At 43.8% G+C, this 21,608-nt stretch overlaps 1 protein-coding gene across 1 annotated transcript in view; it reads left to right on the top strand.

Moving 5' to 3' along the window:
- The window catches only part of ADAMTSL3 (ADAMTS like 3), a gene marked incomplete at both ends in the record, with an annotated part of 539,369 nt that overhangs the window by 202,348 nt on the left and 315,413 nt on the right, over positions 1-21,608 (top strand). Inside the window, 1 exon segment of the mRNA XM_082852534.1 lies at positions 20,912-21,031. Coding sequence (XP_082708660.1) covers positions 20,912-21,031 — 120 coding nt within the window.

Below are 21,608 nucleotides of genomic sequence, written 5' to 3' on the forward strand. Positions count from 1 at the left end.
GTATATATATGTGTATATATATTCTTTTTCAGATTCATACAAATTCTTCATGAGATACTTTACCTTGCTTTTTAAATACTGAATTTTTGAAATCAGGAGTTTATTTTACACTTACAGCCCGTCTCACTTCAGACTACTCACACTTCAAATGCTCGATAGCCATGTTGCCTGATGGCTACTTTATTGGATAGTGCAGCCCTAAAGGACCTCTAGGGAAGAGATGGGATCAGCATACCTTGCCCCATCTTTCCTCCCTTACTTAGACCATAACCAGCTAATTTCCTCTGTTCTCTTCTCCTTGCCAGAAGATAACCAATGTGGAGTTGAATCTTTACAAAGGCTGGAGCAGGTGAAGCTCTGTCCCTCTTCCCCTTACTGTACTGATAAGCTACTTATGATTTAAATGTGTTTTGAGTAATGTTTCAACATACCCCTCAAAATTAGTTTTTAGATGGGGAGGTTAAGTAACCATATAATTTGCCTGTTTTAAAATTAGCGAAATTTTGGCTTCCCTGGTGGCGCAGTGGTTGAGAGTCCGCCTGCCGATTCAGGGGACACGGGTTCGTGCCCCGGTCCGGGAAGATCCCACCTGCCGCAGGAGCGGCTGGGCCCGTGGGCCATGGCCGCTGAGCCTGCGCGTCCGGAGCCTGTGCTCTGCAGCGGGAGAGGCCACAGCAGTGAGAGGCCCGTGTACCGCAAAAAAAAAAAAAAAAATTAGCGAAATTTGTCTGAAATGCTCTCATAATAATTTCTTTATTATGAATTAAACTCTATTTATTTATTTATTTATTAAGAATGTAAACTCCTTGAGGGCAGGATTCCATCTGTCTCCTTTACCACTGTGTCCTTAGTGCTTCTTCTATGGCCTGGCACAGAGCTGGTGCTCAAAAATAATGAATGAATCTGCTAAGCCTGAGACTGCTTCTTCATATCCCCAGTGTTCTATTTGTATTGTAGTTTTAGCCATTTAAACTTATAAACATGTATTTGTTCTGAGATTTTATTTGGGGTGTAGCAATTTTGGTGTATATTTTTAAAGTTAAGATTGTCACTTGTTCTTCATTTGAATTTAAACATTTGAAAGTCCACCTTGCTAAAATGTGTTTCAACCCTGATCCCTGCCAGCAGTGGGTAGTGTATTTTTAAAAATCTTTGCCAATCTGATAAGTGTTTTAACTTTCTTTCTTGTTGCTGGTGATATCATAAGTTTATTAGCTCTTTTCATTTCTTCTTTTGTGAGTTTCCTATTCGTGTCTTTTGCCCATTTTTAAAATTAATCTCTTCCTCATCTCCTTACTGGTTTGCAAGAGCTATTTTTATATGTAGAAGTTAAGAATCTTTTGTTATGTGTGTTTAAAGTATTTTCCTGTTTGATTACTTGCTTTTCAATTTCAAGTTTAATATTAGCTCTATAATATTTGTATGTTTTCTGCCTTTAGAAGTATGTTATACTTCTAAAGATTTTCACCACATCAAGATCTGATATGTATATAAATATATTTCATTCTGTATATCAGAATGCTATATCAGAATAATTCAGGGTCGCATAATCCTACAGCCATCTAAAGCCAGCTGCCCCTCTGGCAAAGGATAGATAGGTTCTGGGGCTGGCAAGCAGGCTGGTCTCGAGAGAGGATTCGGGCTTTCCCAGCCCCTAATGAATGCTGAAAGGTGGCTCAGAACTTTTCTCCGTCTGGGAAGAGAATAGGGCTTGGGAAGAGAGAGGTTTTCTCTGTCTCTCTCTCTCTCTCTCTCTTTTTTTTTTAAGATTTTTTTCGATGTAGACCATTTTTAAAGTCTTTATTGAATTTTTAAGATTATTTTCGATGTAGACCATTTTTAAAGTCTTTATTGAATTTTTAAGATTTTTTTTCGATGTGGACCATTTTTAAAGTCTTTATTGAATTTTTAAGATTTTTTTCGATGTGGACCATTTTTAAAGTCTTTATTGAATTTTTAAGATTTTTTTCGATGTGGACCATTTTTAAAGTCTTTATTGAATTAATTACAGTATTGCTTCTGTGTTATGTTTTGGTTGCTTTGGCCACGAGGCATGTGGGATCTTGGCTCCCCGAGCAGGGATCAAACCTGCACCCCCTGCATTGGAAGGCGAAGTCTTAACCACTGGACCGCCAGGGAAGTTCCAAGAGAGGTTTTCTCTTGGTGCCTTGATAGGAGGCTGCTATCTAGCCAGCTGGGTCTCTAAGGTCCCTCGGGGGCATTGATTGTGCTTCCTCCCTGCCATGGCGGGATGGTGGCCACTTGGTTCTAGCATATTTGAGCACCAATGTGTATACACAAAAGAGTATAAAAGCAGCACATCTAAGGGGGCTCAGCAGCCAGAAAGAGAAACAACAAGCAGCCCACTCAGATCAGACACCTCTTACACAGAACTCTTATATAGAGTGTTTCTCTTGTATAGAAATAGAACTGCTCTGGAGGAGACAGAAAGAAACTGGAAAAACTACCAACTAAGAGAATGTAAGGAGATTCCACTACAGCCCCAAATGGCTTTCCTCAACTAAAAGCAAATGAGATTTTCAAAGTAAATAATTCAGTGAATGAACTGAAGGACATCCATGTGGAGGAAATACGATCTACAACAGTGGAAGCCCACACAGTGTAAATCATGAGGGAAAAGCTAAGGGACTTGGCGAACAGATTTAGGAGACCTGGTATTCAAACAATAGAAACAGCAGAAGGAGAAAAAGCAATGGATGGAGAAGGGACAACAATGAAGCAACTATTGGTAGAAAGTTTCCTTGAATGAAGACAGACTTGAGTCTGAAAGGGCTCACTGGGCTACAGTCAGGACCAATGAAAAAAGACACAAACAGAGACGTATATATATTCTGGTGAAATTTCTGACTTCTGAGGGTGAAGGTTAAAAGATTTTTTATAGTTGCTACATTATATTATTTAAAATGTCCAGTTTTCAACAAAAATTTGACACACAAAGAAACAGGAAAGTGTGGCCCACGCATGAAAAGAACACAGTCAGTAGAGACTGTTTTAGGAAGCCAGAGTTAGACTTTTTTTTTTGGGCCCTGATACACGGCTTGCAGGATCTTAGTTCCCCGACCAGGGACTGAACCTGGGTCCTCAGCCATGAAAGTGCAGAGTCCTAACCACTGGGCCACTAGGGAATTCCCTAGACTTCTTGAATTATTTTATTTTTTCTTTTTGGATTATTAAATTTTATATTTTCTTCCAGTTTTATTGAGATATAATTGACATACAGCCCGTATAAGTTTAAGGTGTATGGCCTAATGATTTGACTTAACATGTATCGTGAAATGATGACCACAATAGGTTTAGTGAACACCCATCGTCTCCTATAGATACAGCATTAAAGAAATAGAAAATATTTTTTTTCCTTGTGATGAGAACTCTTAGGATTTACTCTCTTAACTTTCATATGTAATGTACAGCAGTGTTAATTGTATTTATCACGTTGTACATTACATCCCTAGTACTTATTTGTCTTATAGCTGGAAGTTTTGACTGTCTCCATCCAATTCCCCCGCTCCCCACCCTCCGCCTCTGGTGACCACAAATCTGATCTCTTTTTCTATGAGTTTGTTTGTTTCTTTGTTTTTTAAGTATAATTGACCTACGGCACTATGTTAGTTCCTGATGCGCAACATAGTATTTCAATATTTCCATATGTTTCAAAGTGATCACTGTGATTAAGTCTAGTGGTTGTCTGTCACCACAAATACTCTGTCCGCTGTTATAAATTTGTTCAAAAATTCCAGATGAAAGGTAAAGTAACTTACAATGGGAAAACAACCAGAATGATATCAGACTTTTCTTTCACAATTCTTGATTCTACAAAATTCCACCACTTTCTAGAATATATATATTCTAGAATGTATGTATATACACATTCAGACACACATACACATAAATATGTGTGTGTATATATATATGTATATATACATATATATTTTAACATTTACATTTTTTTATCCATATGGAATTGATTTTGATGCATTGATTGAGGAGGGAATCTGAGTTTGCCCTTTTTCCTCCTAATTTACCTGTTGTCCCAAAGAATTTATTGGCTAATCTACCACTTTCCTATTGATATAAAAGGCTATATTTATCTGGTGTTAAAAATAAACATGCTTACAGGTCTGACTTAAAACTTATTTTCTTATTATATTACTATTATATAAATTATTTGATTCTAATTATTTTGCATACATATGTATTTTAAGTTTTATAACATTATTTTATTATGATGATTATTTTGCACACACACACAAAGTACTTTATGTAACACGATGCTTATAGGAAGATGGCCATATGCAGGGTGTGGTGCCCAACCTGCACAGCCACACATGAGGTGGCCCAGGCATGGAGCTTATGAAACAGGATGTTATCAATACCACTGCAGCCTCTTGTGTGTCCCTTCCTTACTGCATCCTCCTCTCTGCTCAGACACCATCACAGCAAAAGGTGAATTATTTTTTAATCTTTTTTCCTTAAATTTATTTATTTTATTTATTTATTTTTGGCTGTGTTGGGTCTTCATTGCTGCGTGTGGGCTTTCTCTAGTTGCAGCTAGTAGGGGCTATTCTTCGTTGTGGTGCGCGGGCTTCTCACCGGTGGCTTCTCTTGTTGTGGAGCATGGGCTCTAGGCACATGGGCTTCAGTAGTTGTGGCATGCAGGCTCAGTAGTTGTGGCTCGCGGGCTCTAGAGCGTAGGCTCAGTAGTTGTTGCACACGGGCTTAGTTGCTCCATAGCGTGTGGGATCTTCCCAGACCAGGGCTCGAACCCGTGTCTCCTGCAATGGCAGGCGGATTCTTAACCACTGTGCCACCAGGGAAGCCCGCAAAAGGTGAATTTTGTTTTAGCCATTTGAGTATGTATCCCCAAAAAACGTATTATGTGGTGTTAGCCTTTTCTGAATTTTATATGAATGAAATCATACTGTGTCTATTCTGCTCAGTGTTACGGTTTAAAATGTCATCTCTGTCGATGTGTGAAGCTGAGATCATTCATTTTCACTCCTCTCCTGTGTTCTAGGGTATAACTAGACCACAATTTATTGATCCATTCTACTGTTGATGGTTTCTTTTTAAACGATGTTAGATTTATTTTGCTTATATCTTATATAGGAATTTTGCCTTCATTTCGAGAGTGAGATTGGCATGTAATTTCTTTCTCATATTGCTCTTGTCTGGTTTTGTTATCAAGGTCATAATCTCGTAAAAATGAATTATGGGGGTTCCTTTTTTTCTGTTCTTTGGAAGAGTTTATTTAAAGATTGGAATTATTTACACTTTGAACGTTTTGTAGAGCTCACCTTAAAACCATCTGAACCTGTTGTTTTCTTCATGAGAAGAATATTAAATACTGATTCTATTTCTTTAATAGTTGAAGGACCATTGAGATTTTTCTGGTTTTGTTTTTTAGAGTCAATTTTGATTATTTAGAATTTTTTCTAAAACTTTTAAATTTCTCCCAGTATTTCAGATATGCTGGCATAATTGTTTTCTTAGCTTGAGTTCTGAGATACATTATTTTGTTATGGCTCATTTTCCTCTCTCTATCCTCATTGCCACTGTCATCTCTCTCCTGGAATAATAGAGGAGCCTAACTAGGCTCCCCGACTTCTGTCTCACTCCCCCTCCAGTTCGTTCTCTGTAATAATAGTTTCACTTCTTTACTTAATATCCCTCTGGTGCTTCCTAGGGATAAACACTGGCTTTGTGATCTGCCCCACCAGACCCCCTTTGAGATCCAGCCTATGTCTGCTTCTCCGACTTCTCTCCTCTTCCCTCCCATGCCACGCTCCAGATATGCAGGCTGTTCATCCAGCTTGCCGTTGTTGTTCCTTACACCCATGTTGTTCTAGAAGGTTCTGTTCCTCCATCCTTCTCTCTGTTTTCCTGATGAGTGCCTATGTGTTCTTTCCATCACAGCTTGGCTGTTGTCTCTGTGATGCCTTCTGTGACCCTGACTCCACCCTCCCCGCCCTCGAGCGTGTCCCTCTCACGTGCTCATGTAGCATCCTGTCCTTCCCCCTCCTCAATGGCCCTCATCACATGGCTTTGAAGGGCCTATTTACTGATCTGTTTCTCAGTCCACACCCAGCCCTAGACAGTGAGCTCCCTGAGAGCACGGACTGTCTCTCGTTCAGTCTCTGATGACCAGCACAACACCTGCAGAGAGGAGATACTCAGTACATGCTTATATTCCTACTAATATTAAACACTTGCTTTTGGAACTTTGTTTTTGTTTGTTTGGGTTTGTTTGGTCAAAGAAAATTCACTTTTATTGGAAAAAGTTTAAGAAGTACATTTGAAATACAGTGGGATTGTAACAGATATTGTGCAAATTAGATTAAGATTGAAAGTTAAGCTAAGAAATTTGGATATTCATCAATGGATTTCATACTTTTTTTTTGTAATATGTCACCATTTAATACTTTTCTTTCAGAATTTCCTTTGGTGTTTTTTTTTTTTTTTTGGCTGTGCAGCACACAGGATTTTAGTTCCCGACCAGGGATTGAACCCACGCCCCCTGCAGTGGAAACGCGGAGGCTTAACCACTGCACTGCTAGGGCAGTCCCCCATACTTCTTTTTTTTTTTTAATTATTTTTTTTTAAATTGGAGTATAGTTGATTTACAATGTTGTGTTAGTTTCTGCTGTATAGCAAAATGAACCAGCCATACATATACATACATATATCCACTGTTTTTGGAACTTTGTGATAACAACAATCATAGTAGCATACATGTGTATAGCTTCTTACACATTAAGTAATTACAGTTATACAACCATATGCATTATTTTATTAAATGGTCACAGCCATTTTGGGAGGTATAAGGTTTTTAGCTCTATTTTAACAAGTGAGTCTCTGCGAGCACGAATACACCTTATCGACATACACTTGCTACCTCTCTCAGAGACCCCCTCTCCCTCTCCATGCTGGCTGTTAGGGGGAAGACAATGGTTAAAGTTTTCCACTTTGACTCTTTTATCCTGAAGTTATTCTGTGTTTTTTTTGTTTTTTTTTTAACCCTGGCCTTCATGGGCAGCTGTCTCTGAGGGCCCTTTCAGTTATCAGGGGATCACTCTGCATGTCTCTCCTGGGACTGCTTTTGGTGTAAGGAACTGCAGTGACCCTCATTACAAAGGCTACCAGAGTTTTACGTTTTGACTACTGGGTATTTTTCTGCTCAGGAGACTTTTTCTAAATTCATACCAACACTATTAATTTAGTAATATAAAAAATACAGTAAAGAAACAAAAGCCCTGCCCCTTCCTCTTCTAGCCCAGTTTTCCTCCTACCCTGGGGTGTTCTGGAGCTCATCTAGCCTGGTCTCCCCCGTTTAATGATGTGGTAAGACCTGGAGACGTGAAGAAACATGCTGGGAGCCACGAAGTTTCTTGTGGAGGTGGGCTGGACCCCTGGGCTCCCCACCACAAATCTGGCCCCCTTTCTAGACTTGAGCATCCATCATCGATTATAACAGGTGTCCAGTGTCTCCAGGTTTGTCTGGCTTATGAATGTGACTTTCCATGTATCCGGTACCGTTTGTAAAACTAATCCTATGTTTATTCAGGATTTAAAACAAAGTGACATTTTCATGTCAAACAAATAGGGGATGATGTGATGGCAGTCTAAGCATGCAAAAAACTTACGTGTCATTCCATGTATCATTAAGAAATTAAAATTATTCCTTAAAAATATACCAACTTAAATCCCTGAACCTGTATTACACCCAACACTTTGCTTGGATCAAACACTGTAGTTTGCATTTCTCCTTTTTTTTTGTTTTTAAACAGAAGACAGTCTGTAACAATGTCTTCTGATTTATGCCTCCAGTATGGCTTTGGTACCATGGAATTGTAGGGGTTAATGTTAGCATTTTAATTGTATAAAAAGCATCACCTTTTGTTTTCAAGAAGTCCTTAACATTTTATGCTAAACCCTCAGAATTTTTTGGTAGTTTATGGAAACTAGAGTGATGCCATTTTATACACGTGGAGCAAAGACATCCTGACTGTAAATCGCTATCTTCCTATCGCCTTGCTTGTTTAAGAATTCTGAAAGGCAGGAGCATCCAGACAGCAAACTTGGCAGCTCTGCTGATGCGTTAGCACTGAAGACTTCCTGCCCTGCTAGGCTTAGAAAAACAAACTGGCTTAGGCTGAACATAAATGTTTTTCAGAATATGTGCAAACAGCACATTTCTGTCTTTCTCTTCTCTTGGAAGCCTACATTTTGAAAGCCTGTAGGATTTCAGCCACACAGACAAGCTGTTTCCTGAAAGAAAGAAAGCCGTGAGGGTGAGAAAGACCTTGAATAAACATGACTATGTCCCCGACATGTTTCTGGACTGTGTCAGGCTGGGTGGTGTCTCATTGGCAAATTGGGAAGAGCTGGTAATGCTTTTTTTCTTTTCTCTCTGTCCTCCTTTATTTCTTTCCTTCTTCCTTCCTTCCTTCCTGCCTCCCTCCCTCCCCCTTCCTTCCTGTCTCCGTCCCTCCCTCCCTTCCTTTCTTTTTCTTTCACTACTGAGTTTGTATAAGCTCGTGTACTGGGATATACGCAGATTTGCCTCATGCTTCGTGATGGACTCTGATGTTGGCAACAGACACCACGCCCATGCAATCAGTCTGTTGTCCAGTAATGGTGTTTTCTGCATACTTATGCCCGTGCTTGTACTATTAGGGCCTGGGCGGGGTGGGCTGTGGCTCAACGGGAGCAGACGTTGGAACAGCCAGGGTGGAGTGCTGAGGCCTGGGCTGGCTGCAGTGCAGGGTGGTGGAGAGGCAGACAGGCAGTTGGGGCCAAGGAGCAGAGGGTCCCACCGTTGCTGTAGGTAGAAGCAGATGACTCCAGGGCCTGGCAGATCCCAGCCAGGTTCCTAGAGAGACTCGATCCTTTGAAGCCTCCAAAGAAAAGGGCAGGCTCCAACTTGTCTGTTTAGAAAACCAGAAAATAAAACGTGATTCCCTAAGGAACCCTGACCTACCTTGGCTTCCCCTGACCGCTCTATTTAAAAGTGCACTTTATACCCCAAGCCCCCAGCACTTCCAACCTCTTTTTCCTATATCACATTAGATAACTTATTTATATATTATGTTCATTTTCTGTTTCCCCGAATTAGAATATAAACTCCTTGAGAAAAGTGATTTTTGTCTGTTTCGTTGACTGATGAATTCTCCATGTCAAAAACGGCCTCGGTGCCTAGCAAACAGGTGCCTGGGTGCCTTGGTGCTTAATAAACAGTATGTTGATCAGGTGACTGAATAGACCCTGGACATACCCTCTAGAAATACCTGAACATTTGATGCTTTGAGGAGTCCCTCCCTCCGCCACCTGGGTAAAGTACAATACTGATTTGTACTCTATTGATTTTTAATTCTTACTTATTTATTTTTAGAAATAAATAAGTTTATTTATTTGTTTTTGGCTGCAGTGGGTCTTAATTGCTGCACACGGGCTTTCTCTAGTTGCGGCGAGTGGGGGCTACTCTTCATTGCGGTGCGTGGGCTTCCCATTGCAGTGGTTTCTCTTGTTGCGGAGCACGGGGTCTAGGGTGCGTAGGCTTCAGTAGTTGTAGGACGTGGGCTCAGTAGTTGTGGCTCATGGGCTCTAGAGCGCAGGCTCAGTAGTTGTGGCGCACGGGCTTAGTTGCTCCGTGGCATGTGGGATCTTCCTGGACCGGGGCTCAAACCCGTATCCCCTGCATTGGCAGGCAGATTCTAAACCACTGCACCACTAGGGAAGTCCCTGTACTCTTATTTTAAAAGCAAGGATGCCTTGTCTCTGCAGAGAGGTAATCATGAGTGTCAGTGGTGAAGAGGCTGCGGGAAAATACATATTTCGCTTTGGGATCAAAGTGCAGATTCCATTGCCCAGATTGGGTGCCACGAGACTGTTTCCCCCTCAACCCTGAATCCCTGTTGGAGTGGAAGTGATGCCTGGGAGGGAATTACAGAGATTCCCCCAGGAAACACCTCACTTCTCCATGGCACTTTTTCTGGGTCGTTCTCACTTACAGCACTTCTCAGCAACAACAGTTGCTCACGTTCCTCAAATAAATGATCATTCCCTTCTCTGCTAACTGGCTTTTGGCGGGGAAGAGCATGACCCCTTACCAGTGTGACTGCACCAGGAGGAGGGGAGAGACTGGGAGAAGGAAAGAGTGGGTAGGGAGTTTACAATTAATTAAGATTTGCGATGACCATCCATCTAGCTTTTTTCTTTACCAGTGGAGCCCTGTTCATGGAATACAATTTTCAATTTTTCCCCCTGAGGTGTTTTAGAGTTATTTCCACATGACATTTTGCTCATTGAGTCTGTTTCCACGGGGTCAGCTTCCTTCAAGTCCTTGAAAAATGGACTCTTCAATAAAATTTTGTGGGAGGGGTGGCCGCCAGGGAAAGAGGATCTGTATTGTGCATATGTGGCAGGGGCAGGCTTTCTTTCCTCTCCCCATTCAGAATAATGGTCAAGTTTTTAAATAACCCCTTGTGAAATGCCAGCATATGCTTCAGCCAGAGCATTCTGGTCTTTCAAAGTGGCAGAGAGAAAATCAGGCATCAGTCCTGCAGGGCTCTGTGGGGGTGGAAAGGGCAACCTATGTCAGTTTTTCTAGGAAAGAAAATTAATTATTGAATGTCTCCTATGCACAAAGCCTGATGCTGAGGGCTAAAGACGGTTCAGATATATAAAGAAGTATTGTGATTTCATTTTCAGGTTTTCTCCTTTCAGGGAACGGAAAGGTGAAATGTGTTCCAGCAAGATCTTTTCACTGATTACTTTTGGCCCTGCTTGCCAGGGCGGATTAAAGATGTGTGTGTGTGTGTGTGTGTGTGTGTGTGTGTGTGTGTGTGTGTGTAGGGGAAGGGGAGGGAAGGAGAGAGAAAGAGAGAGAGAATTTGTGTTTAGTGGCAGATGGAAGAGTAGTGCTATGAGTGACATTTGTCTTTCTTTTTTTTTTTTTTTTTGCGGTACGCGGGCCTCTCACTGTTGTGGCCTCTCCCGTGGTGGAGCACAGGCTCCGAACGCGCAGGCTCAGCGGCCATGGCTCACGGGCCCAGCCGCTCCGCGGCATGTGGGATCTTCCCAGACCGGGGCACGAACCTGTGTCCCCTGCATCGGCAGGCGGACTCTCAACCACTGCGCCACCAGGGAAGCCCTATATGAATGACATTTGTAAGATCCACATTCCAGTTTGCTAGAGAGTCTTAATATGATAAATTTAAATTCAAGGAAAGACCTTCTCCGTGGAACAGCGTGTTCTGAACATGCACACCCACAAGGCATCACCCACCTTCCAGCACTGAGAGGGATCCGGAAGGGTCTGCTGAATATGTGACTCAGAGCGAAGGTGAAGTTTGAAACGACATGGGATTTTGACCGAGATGTACTCACACTCAGATGTTCATTCAAATGTGGGGCCTTTCAACCCAACAAGAACCAGAGAATGTATTCATTAGTTGATGGTAGATAGAAAGGATGAATCTTAAATTCCTAGCATGAATTTTTTTTAAAGACTCAAAAAAATGTGAAAACTCATTTTCTTTCAGCCTACCCTTTCAACCTTGGCAAAGTAAATATATTTTATATTTAATCAGGAAGTTTGGGGACCCCCAGGACTTTGAAACATCTTGGAATGACAACATCCTGTTTGAAAAACCAAAATGATCCCAAAGGTTTCTTTTTGAGTCTTTGTTTCAGGTTCAGGAAACAAAATGCACATCCTGCTTCTTGGAAGAAAAATGTGTTTGGTATGCTGCATTTAAATAATTTTGGTTAACTTGATTATTCCCTCATGGACTTTGGAGGGCACAAACTGTAAAGTCCCATGTGTAATCCAGGCCGGGAGGAACAGCCCCCAGAGACCCTCCAGAGAATGTGTTCCTGGCAGACTGTCCCCAGAGCCTGGGGATTCTCCTGTTCCACCTGGAACACACACTTTCCGACTCACCAAACATTATCATTTAAAAGGACCTTCCCCCGGTAGGAGTGGTCCGCGCCTCCCATCCTGGTGCTAACTCTCTGCTGCAGATCTTGGTTGCCATTAATTGAGATTGACTTCTTATGCATTCGTATTCCTGACCGTGACCGTAACCGTCCTCTGCTAAGCCCTGGTGGCACGGGGAATTGTTCTGCAATAGTGGCTCAGTGTCGTCCCTTCTTAGCCTTTAGCTTTCGTCCCGACCTAGGAAGATCCGTTGGAATCTCAGTTCTTCCATCTAGCGTCTTACTTCCATGTGTTGTCTGTGTCATGGCAGAATCGGACAAGGTGTTTCTTGAATCCCCAGTGGGCAAGTTGGGGATATATGAAATGAGAGGGCCCTAAGTGAGTACAGTCCCTGTCAGCCTGGAGACAGGCTTCTCTTGGCCTGCTGAAGAGCCCAGTTCTCAGCCTTGTTCCAGCTCAGTGTTTGTGGCAGTAACAAGGAGACAGATAGAGCACTGCTCAAATTTGGGCTGATGAGAAGCAGGGAGAGAGTGATGCAAAAATTGGTAGATGGAGTCAGGATCCAAAAAGAGCCTTGACAGGCTGAAAGGATGGGCCAGATCTAAAGAGGGCGTGAATGACCGGAGATGGTACAGTCCGGCTCTCGGTCCCGAATACAGATAGGGCTTAACAGTGGCAGGTAGGAAAGAGAACTTAGTGATCTTCATTGACCACAGTTCTGTAGAGGTCAGTGGTGTGGCGTTTGGCTGTGTTCACGCTCTGGAGAGAGACAAACGTCCACCTGTAGTGCTCAGACAAGGCTGGGAGAAGGGTTTAAACTGGCTTGTTGAAATTCAATGAGAATCCCATTGTATTCTTTTTCATGGTGACTGCTCGACCTTCGAGGAGCATTGGGTTCTGTTCTATATATAGGAACACCCACTTCTCCTCCACTTGTTTCTCCTTCCATGCCATCAGCCAAGTCTTGATAGACATCCTCTGTCCTTTCCAGGCTGTAGATGGAGGCTAGGACGCTGAAATCCTGTCCTTGAATCCCCATCCCGTACTTCCTTCCTCCTGCCAAAGTCAAAGCCTTCAGCTGGAGGGGGGATGTGGGTCAGCTGCATCCTCAGGTCCCTGGAGAGGCCGTCTGGATTCCTTCTGACCCTGTCCCCGATGCCTCGGACCCCATCCCCAGTGATTCGGCAGCTGTGGACAGTGGCTGGTGGGATGATGCATTTTGGCAACTGCTCTCCTCGGCCCTGGATCTGCGCCCTGGGAAGATTGCACACTTCCTGGTCTGGCCTCCCTCCCCCCACCCTGCCGTCAACTCTTGCTGCTGAAGGGGCCTGGTCTTTGGTCACCCTGTTGTGTGCGGAGGCGCGTAACGCCGAGTCTCCCTGACATTTAGGAAGTCAACCCCCATGTGGTGAGAATGTCAGCGCGTGTTCTTTGCTGCCCAGGGTGCTTGCTTTCTGAAGCCATGAGTCAACTTAGCCGTTTCTCCTTCAAGGAAGGTCCAGTTTTGCCAAGACTGTTTTCCACTGAGGGAGCTGGGGGACTGGGATGGGGGTGAACTTTCACTCAGCAGCTGGGACTTTGTGTGTCCCTAGTTAAATGTCCTGATGTCCTGTGTCTTGGTTTCTTCCTGTGCGAAAAGAGGCTGGTGACACATACCTCACAGCCTAGCGGTGAGGACAGATAGAGGCAGTGTTCACAAATCCTAGCTCACAGTAGATGCTCAATAAACTTGAGTTTCCTTCCTTCCCAGCTTTCTCTTCAAAGGGCCTCTGTTGAGTCTATGTGCATGACTGTGGAAGATGCTGCAGGAGAAATTCCTGCTCCAAAGTAGGGGTTGGGATTAGACTGTCTCTAAAATTTCTTCCAGTTATTTAGCTCTGTGACTCAAATATTTGTCTCTTCCCAAATTCCACTCTGTTCAGATTCTAGAATTCAGTTCCCTCTAGGGAGAGGGAAAGGCAGGGTAAGGACGTGGGGGAGGATGACAGAGGAAAGGTACCTCATTCCACCCTTGGGGAGCAATGGGCCACTTCAGACTAGGTTGGTATCTCTGAACTTCCTAGATTCTTTTGCCCTTTTGCCTTGTAAGAGAGTGAGCTCCCCGTCACTAAAGGAATTCAATTAGAGGCTGCAGGGCATCTGGCAGGATTGCTGAGGTGGACAGGCTGGATTAAATGACCGAGACGGTCCCTCCCAGCACTGAGCTTTCATGATTATGGGATGCTACAGGACGGCTCTTCAACAAGCATGGTGGTGCACCCTCGCCACTATAGAGGGAAAGGACTTGGATGGCATCAGGCTGTAGCCTCGACTCCCAAATGATTGAAAAATTGACTCAGGAGTAAGGATTTTGATAAAAAGAGGTGAATGTAAAATCAGTTTATCAGTAACGCGGAGTGTGATGTGAGCCTGGAGAGAATCTGGGCTAGCCCAGGGATTAGCAGCGTTTAACTCCCACAGGAGAATGGGGGGTTGGTGAGGAAGAAGGCCCCCTAGTCCATAGCTCAGGTAGTGCAGGCCAGCAGTCTTTCACTCTCATGACCTTACACCAGGCATCTCCCCTGGGGAACGCAGACATGATGGAGACAGTCCTCAGCCCTGTGGAACTTCCTCCAAAATGCTGCACTTGAGATGCCTTGGGGGAGAGACAGAAGCCTGGGATAGGAACACAATGAACAAAATGTAGGGCAAACATACATCATTTTACCCAGTCGAATTTAAGCAGAGAAAAAAAAAAGCTCATTGGAGCTTACGAAATGTTTGTAGTTGCTGTTAATAGTATAGAAGCACAACAGACAAAATACTCTGGGGATTTCCCTGGTGGCGCAGTGGTTAAGAATCTGCCTGCCAATGCAGGGGACAAAGGTTTGATCCCTGATCCGGGAAGATCCCACATGCCGCGGAGCAACTAAGCCCGTGAGCCACAACTACTGAGCCCACGTGCCACAGCTACTGAAGCCCGTGAGCTTAGAGCCCGTGCTCTGCAACAAGAGAAGCCCCGCAATGAGAAGCCCACGCACCGCAATGAAGAGTAGCCCCCGCTCACCTCAACTAGAGAAAGCCTGCATGCAGCAACGAAGACCCAACGCAGCCAAAAAAAAAAAAAAAAAAAAAAAAATTCTGGTAGTTCGAAGAGAATTAAAAAAAATAAAAGAAGCACAACAGACAAATACTCTGATTACAGAGGCTTAGGACAGTCCCCCCTCGCCACAGAAGGCAGCAATTTGGGCCGAAATGTGGCCGCACTTTCTTTCAGCAGTAGGGCGGCTGCAGCTGCAGCAGAGCCCAGGAAAGAGAGCCAGCTCAGAGGTGAGAAAGCTGAACGGGGCCGGGGTGGGTGAGGGGTGGTCGGAGAGGGTGATGGAGACAAACGGATGATCTTGGGACCAGGAGTCCCTGAGACCTCGCAGAAGGGTATCCAAGGAGGAGGCGCAGGGGAGATGGAGGCTCCAAATCGGCTAGGGAGCATGGCCTGATGAAGGCTTTTGTGGGCCAAGGGCCCTCATCTGGACAAAAGCCAGAGCCTCCGCAATCAATTTGGATCCCATTCCTCTTCCTTCTCAGGGGTTTTGCACCTGTAGTTACCTCTTCTGTCTTCTCCATTCTCTCTCTTGCTACTGGATGATTCCTGTAAGGAAACAAACCTGCTCCAGTGTCTCCTATCTTTAAAAATCCTACCTGCGATTCTATGTTTCCCTCCAGCTGTGGCCCCTTTCTGAGTCTCTCATCACGGTCTCTACTTCCTCTTCTCCCATTCACCTCTCAAAACCATGACAGTCGTCCCTGCTGCATCACCGTAACTACTCTTGTTAAGGTCAACAGCGACCTCCTTGCTGTCAGATCCAATGGACACATCTGTGGCCTCATCTCAGTCTCTTAGCAGCATTCAAGACCGTTGGTCACTCTGATGCTGAATCCTTCCATGACCCAATATTTGTCTTTTTTTCCTTGATTCTACTCTAATTGATCATCATTTTTAGTCTCTTTTGCTTGCTCCTCCTCTTCTACTCACGTTCAGATATTAAACTTATTTATTTTTTAAATTTTTAATTTTATTTATTTATTTTGGCTGTGTTGGGTCTTTGTTGCTGTGCACGGGCTTTCTCTAGTTGCGGCGAGCGGGGGCTACTCTTTGTTGCGGTGCGCAGACTTCTCATTGTGGTGGCTTCTCTTGTTGTGGAGCACGGGCCCTAGGCACGCGGGCTTCAGTAGTTGTGGCACGCGGGGTTCAGTAGTTGTGGCACGCAGCCTCAGTAGTTGTGGTGCACGGGTTTAGGTGCTCCGCGGCACGTGGGATCTCCCCGGACCAGGGATCAAACCCGTGTCCCCTGCACTGGCAGGTGGATTCTTAACCACTGTGCCACCAGGGAAGTCCTCAGATATTAAAATTATTGAGGGCTCCAGACAAAGCCCTCTTGTCCGCCAAACTCATTCTCTAGGGAGGGTCCTTTCCAGTATGATGCTGTAAATATACATGTGTAGGAAATGAAAACAATGTCTTCCAAATTCTGTCTTCAGCCTTAGACCTCCCTTATGAGCTCCAGACTTGCATATTGAACAGCCAGCTCAAGCTTTCCACATGGACGGATGTCTCATACACATCTCAGACTTCATGTGACCCAAATAGACCCAAACTCTCTGCCCCTCCCCAGCAGATCCTTTCCTGCCTCAGGGCAACCCACCCATTGAATCTTTTTTTTTTTTTTTTCCTTAAAGAACTTTTCTTCTTAGTACTTAAATCTCTTATTTATTTATTTAAGCTGTGCTGGGTCTTAGTTGCAGCACGTGGGATCTTTGTTGCAGCATGCGGGATCTTTAGTTGCGGCATGCGGACTTTTAGTTGTGGCATGCGGACTCTTAGTTGCAGCATGCAAGTGGGATCTAGTTCCCCCACCAGGGATCGAACCTGGGCCCCCTGCTTTGGGAGCGCAGAGTCTCACCTACTGGACCACCAGCGAAGTCCCTCATACTGAATCATTTGTAGCCTGTTGCTCAGGCCCAAACCCGGAAGTCATCCTTGATGCCTTGCTTTTTCTCACCCGTCAGTAACTTCTAGTCTGTCTACCTCTCCCCTTCACCACGGCCATCCTCCCAGTCAAAGGAATCATCCCTTCTCAGCTGGATTAGTGCCACGGCCTTCTAATTGACCTGTATGATTCCATCTTGCATCCTCCTAACCTATCCTCCACAAAGCAGTCAGTGTTAGCTGAAATCTGTAGTTCTTCAACTCCTTGCCATGGCCTGTAAGGCTTTGAATGTCCCAGCTCCTCCTTTCTCTCTTATTTCCATTTCATGCACTCTCTTCCTTGTTCACCCTGGAGCCAGCCGCACTGACTTCCTTTCTGATCTGCAGTCCCACTGACCTGCTTCCCCCCTTAGGGCTTTTGTACTTGCTCTTCTTTTCATCATGAATGCTCATCCTTGGCTCTTTGCGTGACTGGTTCCTTCTTACCTGTTAGGCATTAGCTTAAATCTTGTCTTCTCAGGGATGCCTTCCTGATCTTCTTATCTAAAGTTAAACAACCCTCTCCCAACCTTATTCTCATATCCCCCTGTTTATTTCTTTTGTAGCACTTAGAGCTTTAATTTTCTTGTTTATGAATTTGTTTGCTTATTTTATTATGTATCTCTTCCCACTAGAGTATAACCTTCATGAAAAGAGGCACCTTATCTTTCTTGTACGTCATTGTATTCATAGCACTTAGAACAGTTTCAGGCATGTAGTAGGTGCTCAATAAATATGTGTTGACTGTATGGTCAACTAAAGATAAGCGTCATACTGGGAGGCCCTGTGTATTTGGGGAGCTGATTTCAGGTGTTGATCCTAGGCTGCTCCCAGCCCCCACTCTTTGGTAAAACGATCTAACTGTGTCTTTGCACATGGCCACTAACATGTTCCAGCCCTGGCTCCTGCTCTGTGGTGGTTGGCAAGTCTCTTCACTTTCAGAGCCTTAGTTTACTCATTTCTAAAAAAAGGAGTTTGACCTGGATGACTTCTAAGGCCTCTTCAGGCCTTTAAAACTATGATTCTACCATTTCTGAAGCCAAGAGAGGCAAACAACAACAACAACTAACTTTTATCGATTCTTCGCTAAGCATTTTGGTAATCAGTGTCCATGAATTACGTTAAGATAGAATCCATTCTTTACCAGCAGTTATATAAAATTTGGCCCTGAGGTTTACCTAGACGTGTTTTTATCCTTGGTGAGAAGAATGATACTTCTACACATACTCAAACTTCCTAGGAAACATACAGAGACATACATTTTACCATCAAATTCACCTCTTATTTTCACGTGGAAGTTTTTATTCCCGCCTCACCTTTTTAAACCCTGATAAATACAATGTAAAGTTTGGAACAGTGGCTCACAAAGTGGAAGGTAATCAGCTATAGTTATAATCCAGTCGTAAGTGTCTGCTGTTTTTTTTCCCACCCTAATGAATACTGAGGACTGGAAAGCTTTACTACCAGGAAGCCTTTTTGCTTTTTCTGATATTTCATGCAGAGCCCCGTAGAACCTGCTAAAGCGTGTGAGAGTCCGGTTGTCTGTGTGGAGGCTGTGGCATGAGCTCCCCTTCCTTTTCCTCCCAAGGTCACTTAGGAACAATCTCCAGCACTTACCAGAGAGCTGGCTGGCCAGGTCTGACAGATGTATTCTGTGCCCTTGCCTGGGCCTGATCAGACCTCCTTTCCAGGCTCTTGACACCGTGGCTTTGCTGTGGCCCTCAGGGTGACCATGCTAACTTTCAGAGCAGAGCCTCCCCACAGGAAGGTGACATAACAGAGAAAACCTCCACAGAACACCCGGTGGTGGTCTGAACACTGGGGTGACAGACCCCGTGTCAAGGGTGGCTTCACAGTGTAGCAGGTGGGACATCCACAGGCGTTTTTCCAATTTCCCGCACTCAGGTAGGAGTCACTGGGCCTCGAGCAAGCCATTCAGAAGGAGGGCAAAGGAGATCTGGGGCTGCAGGGCTCTGGGAAGATTGCTGTCTCTCGTTTGGTGCTGAGCCCCTCATGTGAATGAAATTTAATGAGAAAATCTTGAAATTCTTTGAACAGGGTAGGGCTAACCAAAACACAGACTTATCTGTTCGAAGTGCCTTAACAAAGCTATCACATCTTGATTTCTTTTTTTTAATGTGTAGCATTCAAATGGCTGTTTTTGCTTTAACCGCAGTTCCTGCTGCAGTTTGGAATTGTGACCCTGGGTGGAACAGAGGTGTTAGAGGGGCACTTTTATTCCCCACTCCTCCTATTTGCAGAAAATGATTTCCTCGGAGTGACACCCATGGCCTCTCACTCTGTTTCTTGCTCACTCCTTCTGGAGCAGGGGGAGTGAGGTACCCTGTTGGGGGCAGAGTCACGGACCGGTGTTTTTGATTATGTGGGGCTAAGCACTGGGGGTTCCATCTCCTTTATCTCGTCCCTCCTTGAACCCTTCAAGGCAGTGATCCGGAGAAGCCCTCTACGTGCTCCAATTTCCCTTGGATGGGGACGTGGCAAGTGCTGGTAGCAAGTCCATTGGGCCATGGTATCCAGGCCATATTCTCCAACAGATGGTGTCCTTCCTATCTCCCCTTGACCCCAACAAATGGGGCTTACGTCTACCGATTCAGATGCCAGGGCATGAGCTCTCCCTGAATCCAATGGAGTCTTTCTGCAAACTCCATGTGTATTTAATCTTGGATTTTTTTATATAAACATACAAAACATTATGAGAAAAAAGTCTCAAAGGAAATACATCAAAACAATTAAAAGTGGTTATTATAGGTTGGAGTATCTATGGGCGGTTTTTATTTTCTTTTGCACTCATCTGAATTTTCTAAAGTTTCTGCAAGGAACATGCACTTCTGTTACAGTATGGAAAAAATAAGTTTGTTTCTCACTCTTTCACCAAACAATCAAAAACAGAAAGAAAGAAAAGGAAAGAGAAAGAAAGCACGTCCTAGAAACAATGGATTTGTAACAACGGAACTTAAGCAAGTCAACCTCACTGTGGCTGCCTTGCTGGAAGGTTGTGGGCAGGAGGAAGAAACAGGTGTCAGGGAGTAAATACGGTGTGAGCTGATTTGAGGTGGCCCAGGGTGCTATCCTGGTCTAACAGCCCCTCAACACAGATACCTGGTGTGTCTCACATGGCCTTTAGCGAGAGAGGCCACTTCCCTTTTTAAAAAAAAAATTACTGAAGTAGAGTTGATTTACAATGTTGTGTTAATTTCTGCTGTGCAGCAAAGTGACTCAGTTATACATATATATACAGATATATATGTGTATATATACACATATCTGTATATACGTGTATATATATACACATATCTGTATATACATGTGTATATATGCACATATATATACATTCTTTTTTATATTCTTTTCCATTATGATGTATCACAGGATACTGAATACAGTTCTCTGTGCTATACAGTAGGACCTTGTTGTTAATCCATCCTATATATACTAGTTTGCATCTGCTAATCCCAAACTCCCAATCCATCCTTCCCCCACTCCCCTCCCCCTTGGCAACCACAAGTCTGTTCTCTATGTCTTTTGAGTCTGTTTCTGTTCCACAGATAGGTTCATTTGTGTTGTATTTTAGATTCCACGTATAAGTGATATCATATGGTATTTGTGTTTCTCTGTTTGACTTACTTCACTTAGTATGATAATCTCTAGGTCTAATGCCATTTGAAATAATGCAAACGGCATTATTCCATTCTTTTTTATGGCTGAGTAATATTCCATTGTGTATATGTACCATGTCTTCTTTATCCATTCGTCTGTCGAGGGAAATTTAGGTTGTTTCCACGTCTAGGCTATTGTAAATAAGCACTTCCCTTTTCTTGGTACAGCCTTTTGGTGGGTGGATTCTCTTGGACTCACCCTTTTCAGAGACTGCCTGTTGGGAGTCCTTACTGGGGCCTTATTTGTAACCAAGTGATCTTGCCTTTCAGACCACAGCAGAGAAGTCTCCTGGGGCCTACTTCCTTCCTGAGTTTGCACTCTCCCCTCAGGGAAGTTTTCTGGAAGATACAACAGGGGAGCAGTTCCTCACGTATCGCTATGACGACCAGGTAAGAACTTCATTAAAGAGCCTATTTTTGGCTTTGCCATTTGCCAATGGGCAGGAAACAGTTTCTCAAAAATAACTTCAAAATAATTATATTTCCTCCTTGGCACCACTTATATAATAGACCCATTACACCAGGAAGGACCCCAAGACGCTGGGCTGCTCACGCTTGCATGTAGCTTCCTGCACAGTGTGTGGTTCTCGTTCTGGTTGGGGCATTGCCTTGAGTGACACATTGTCTTATTTTCATCAGAAATATTTCCATATTAATATAAATATTTAAATTCGTTCATTTCAGCTATTGCCAAATTCATCATGTAATTCTGAAGTTATCCAAAAGTTCTGTATTCTGATTAAGCTTCACTTTCTTTGCCCTCTTAGCTCTTACTTTCTTTCTTTTACCAGCACCAAAAGTTTTCTTTTCCAAGCCCATTTTCCAGAAAGGGAAAACCTAGGCGTGCCTCTGTGTGAGGGCGCATGTGTGTGCACATGCGTGTGTATTTAAGTCACTGCACGAAACCCAACTGGAGAGTGAGGCCATGCTTGGCTGAGATGCAGAAACCGCACACTCGGGACTGTGA

Source organism: Leucopleurus acutus (assembly GCF_964270905.1).
Source record: "Leucopleurus acutus genome assembly, chromosome: 1".
Lineage (NCBI taxonomy): Eukaryota > Metazoa > Chordata > Mammalia > Artiodactyla > Delphinidae > Leucopleurus > Leucopleurus acutus.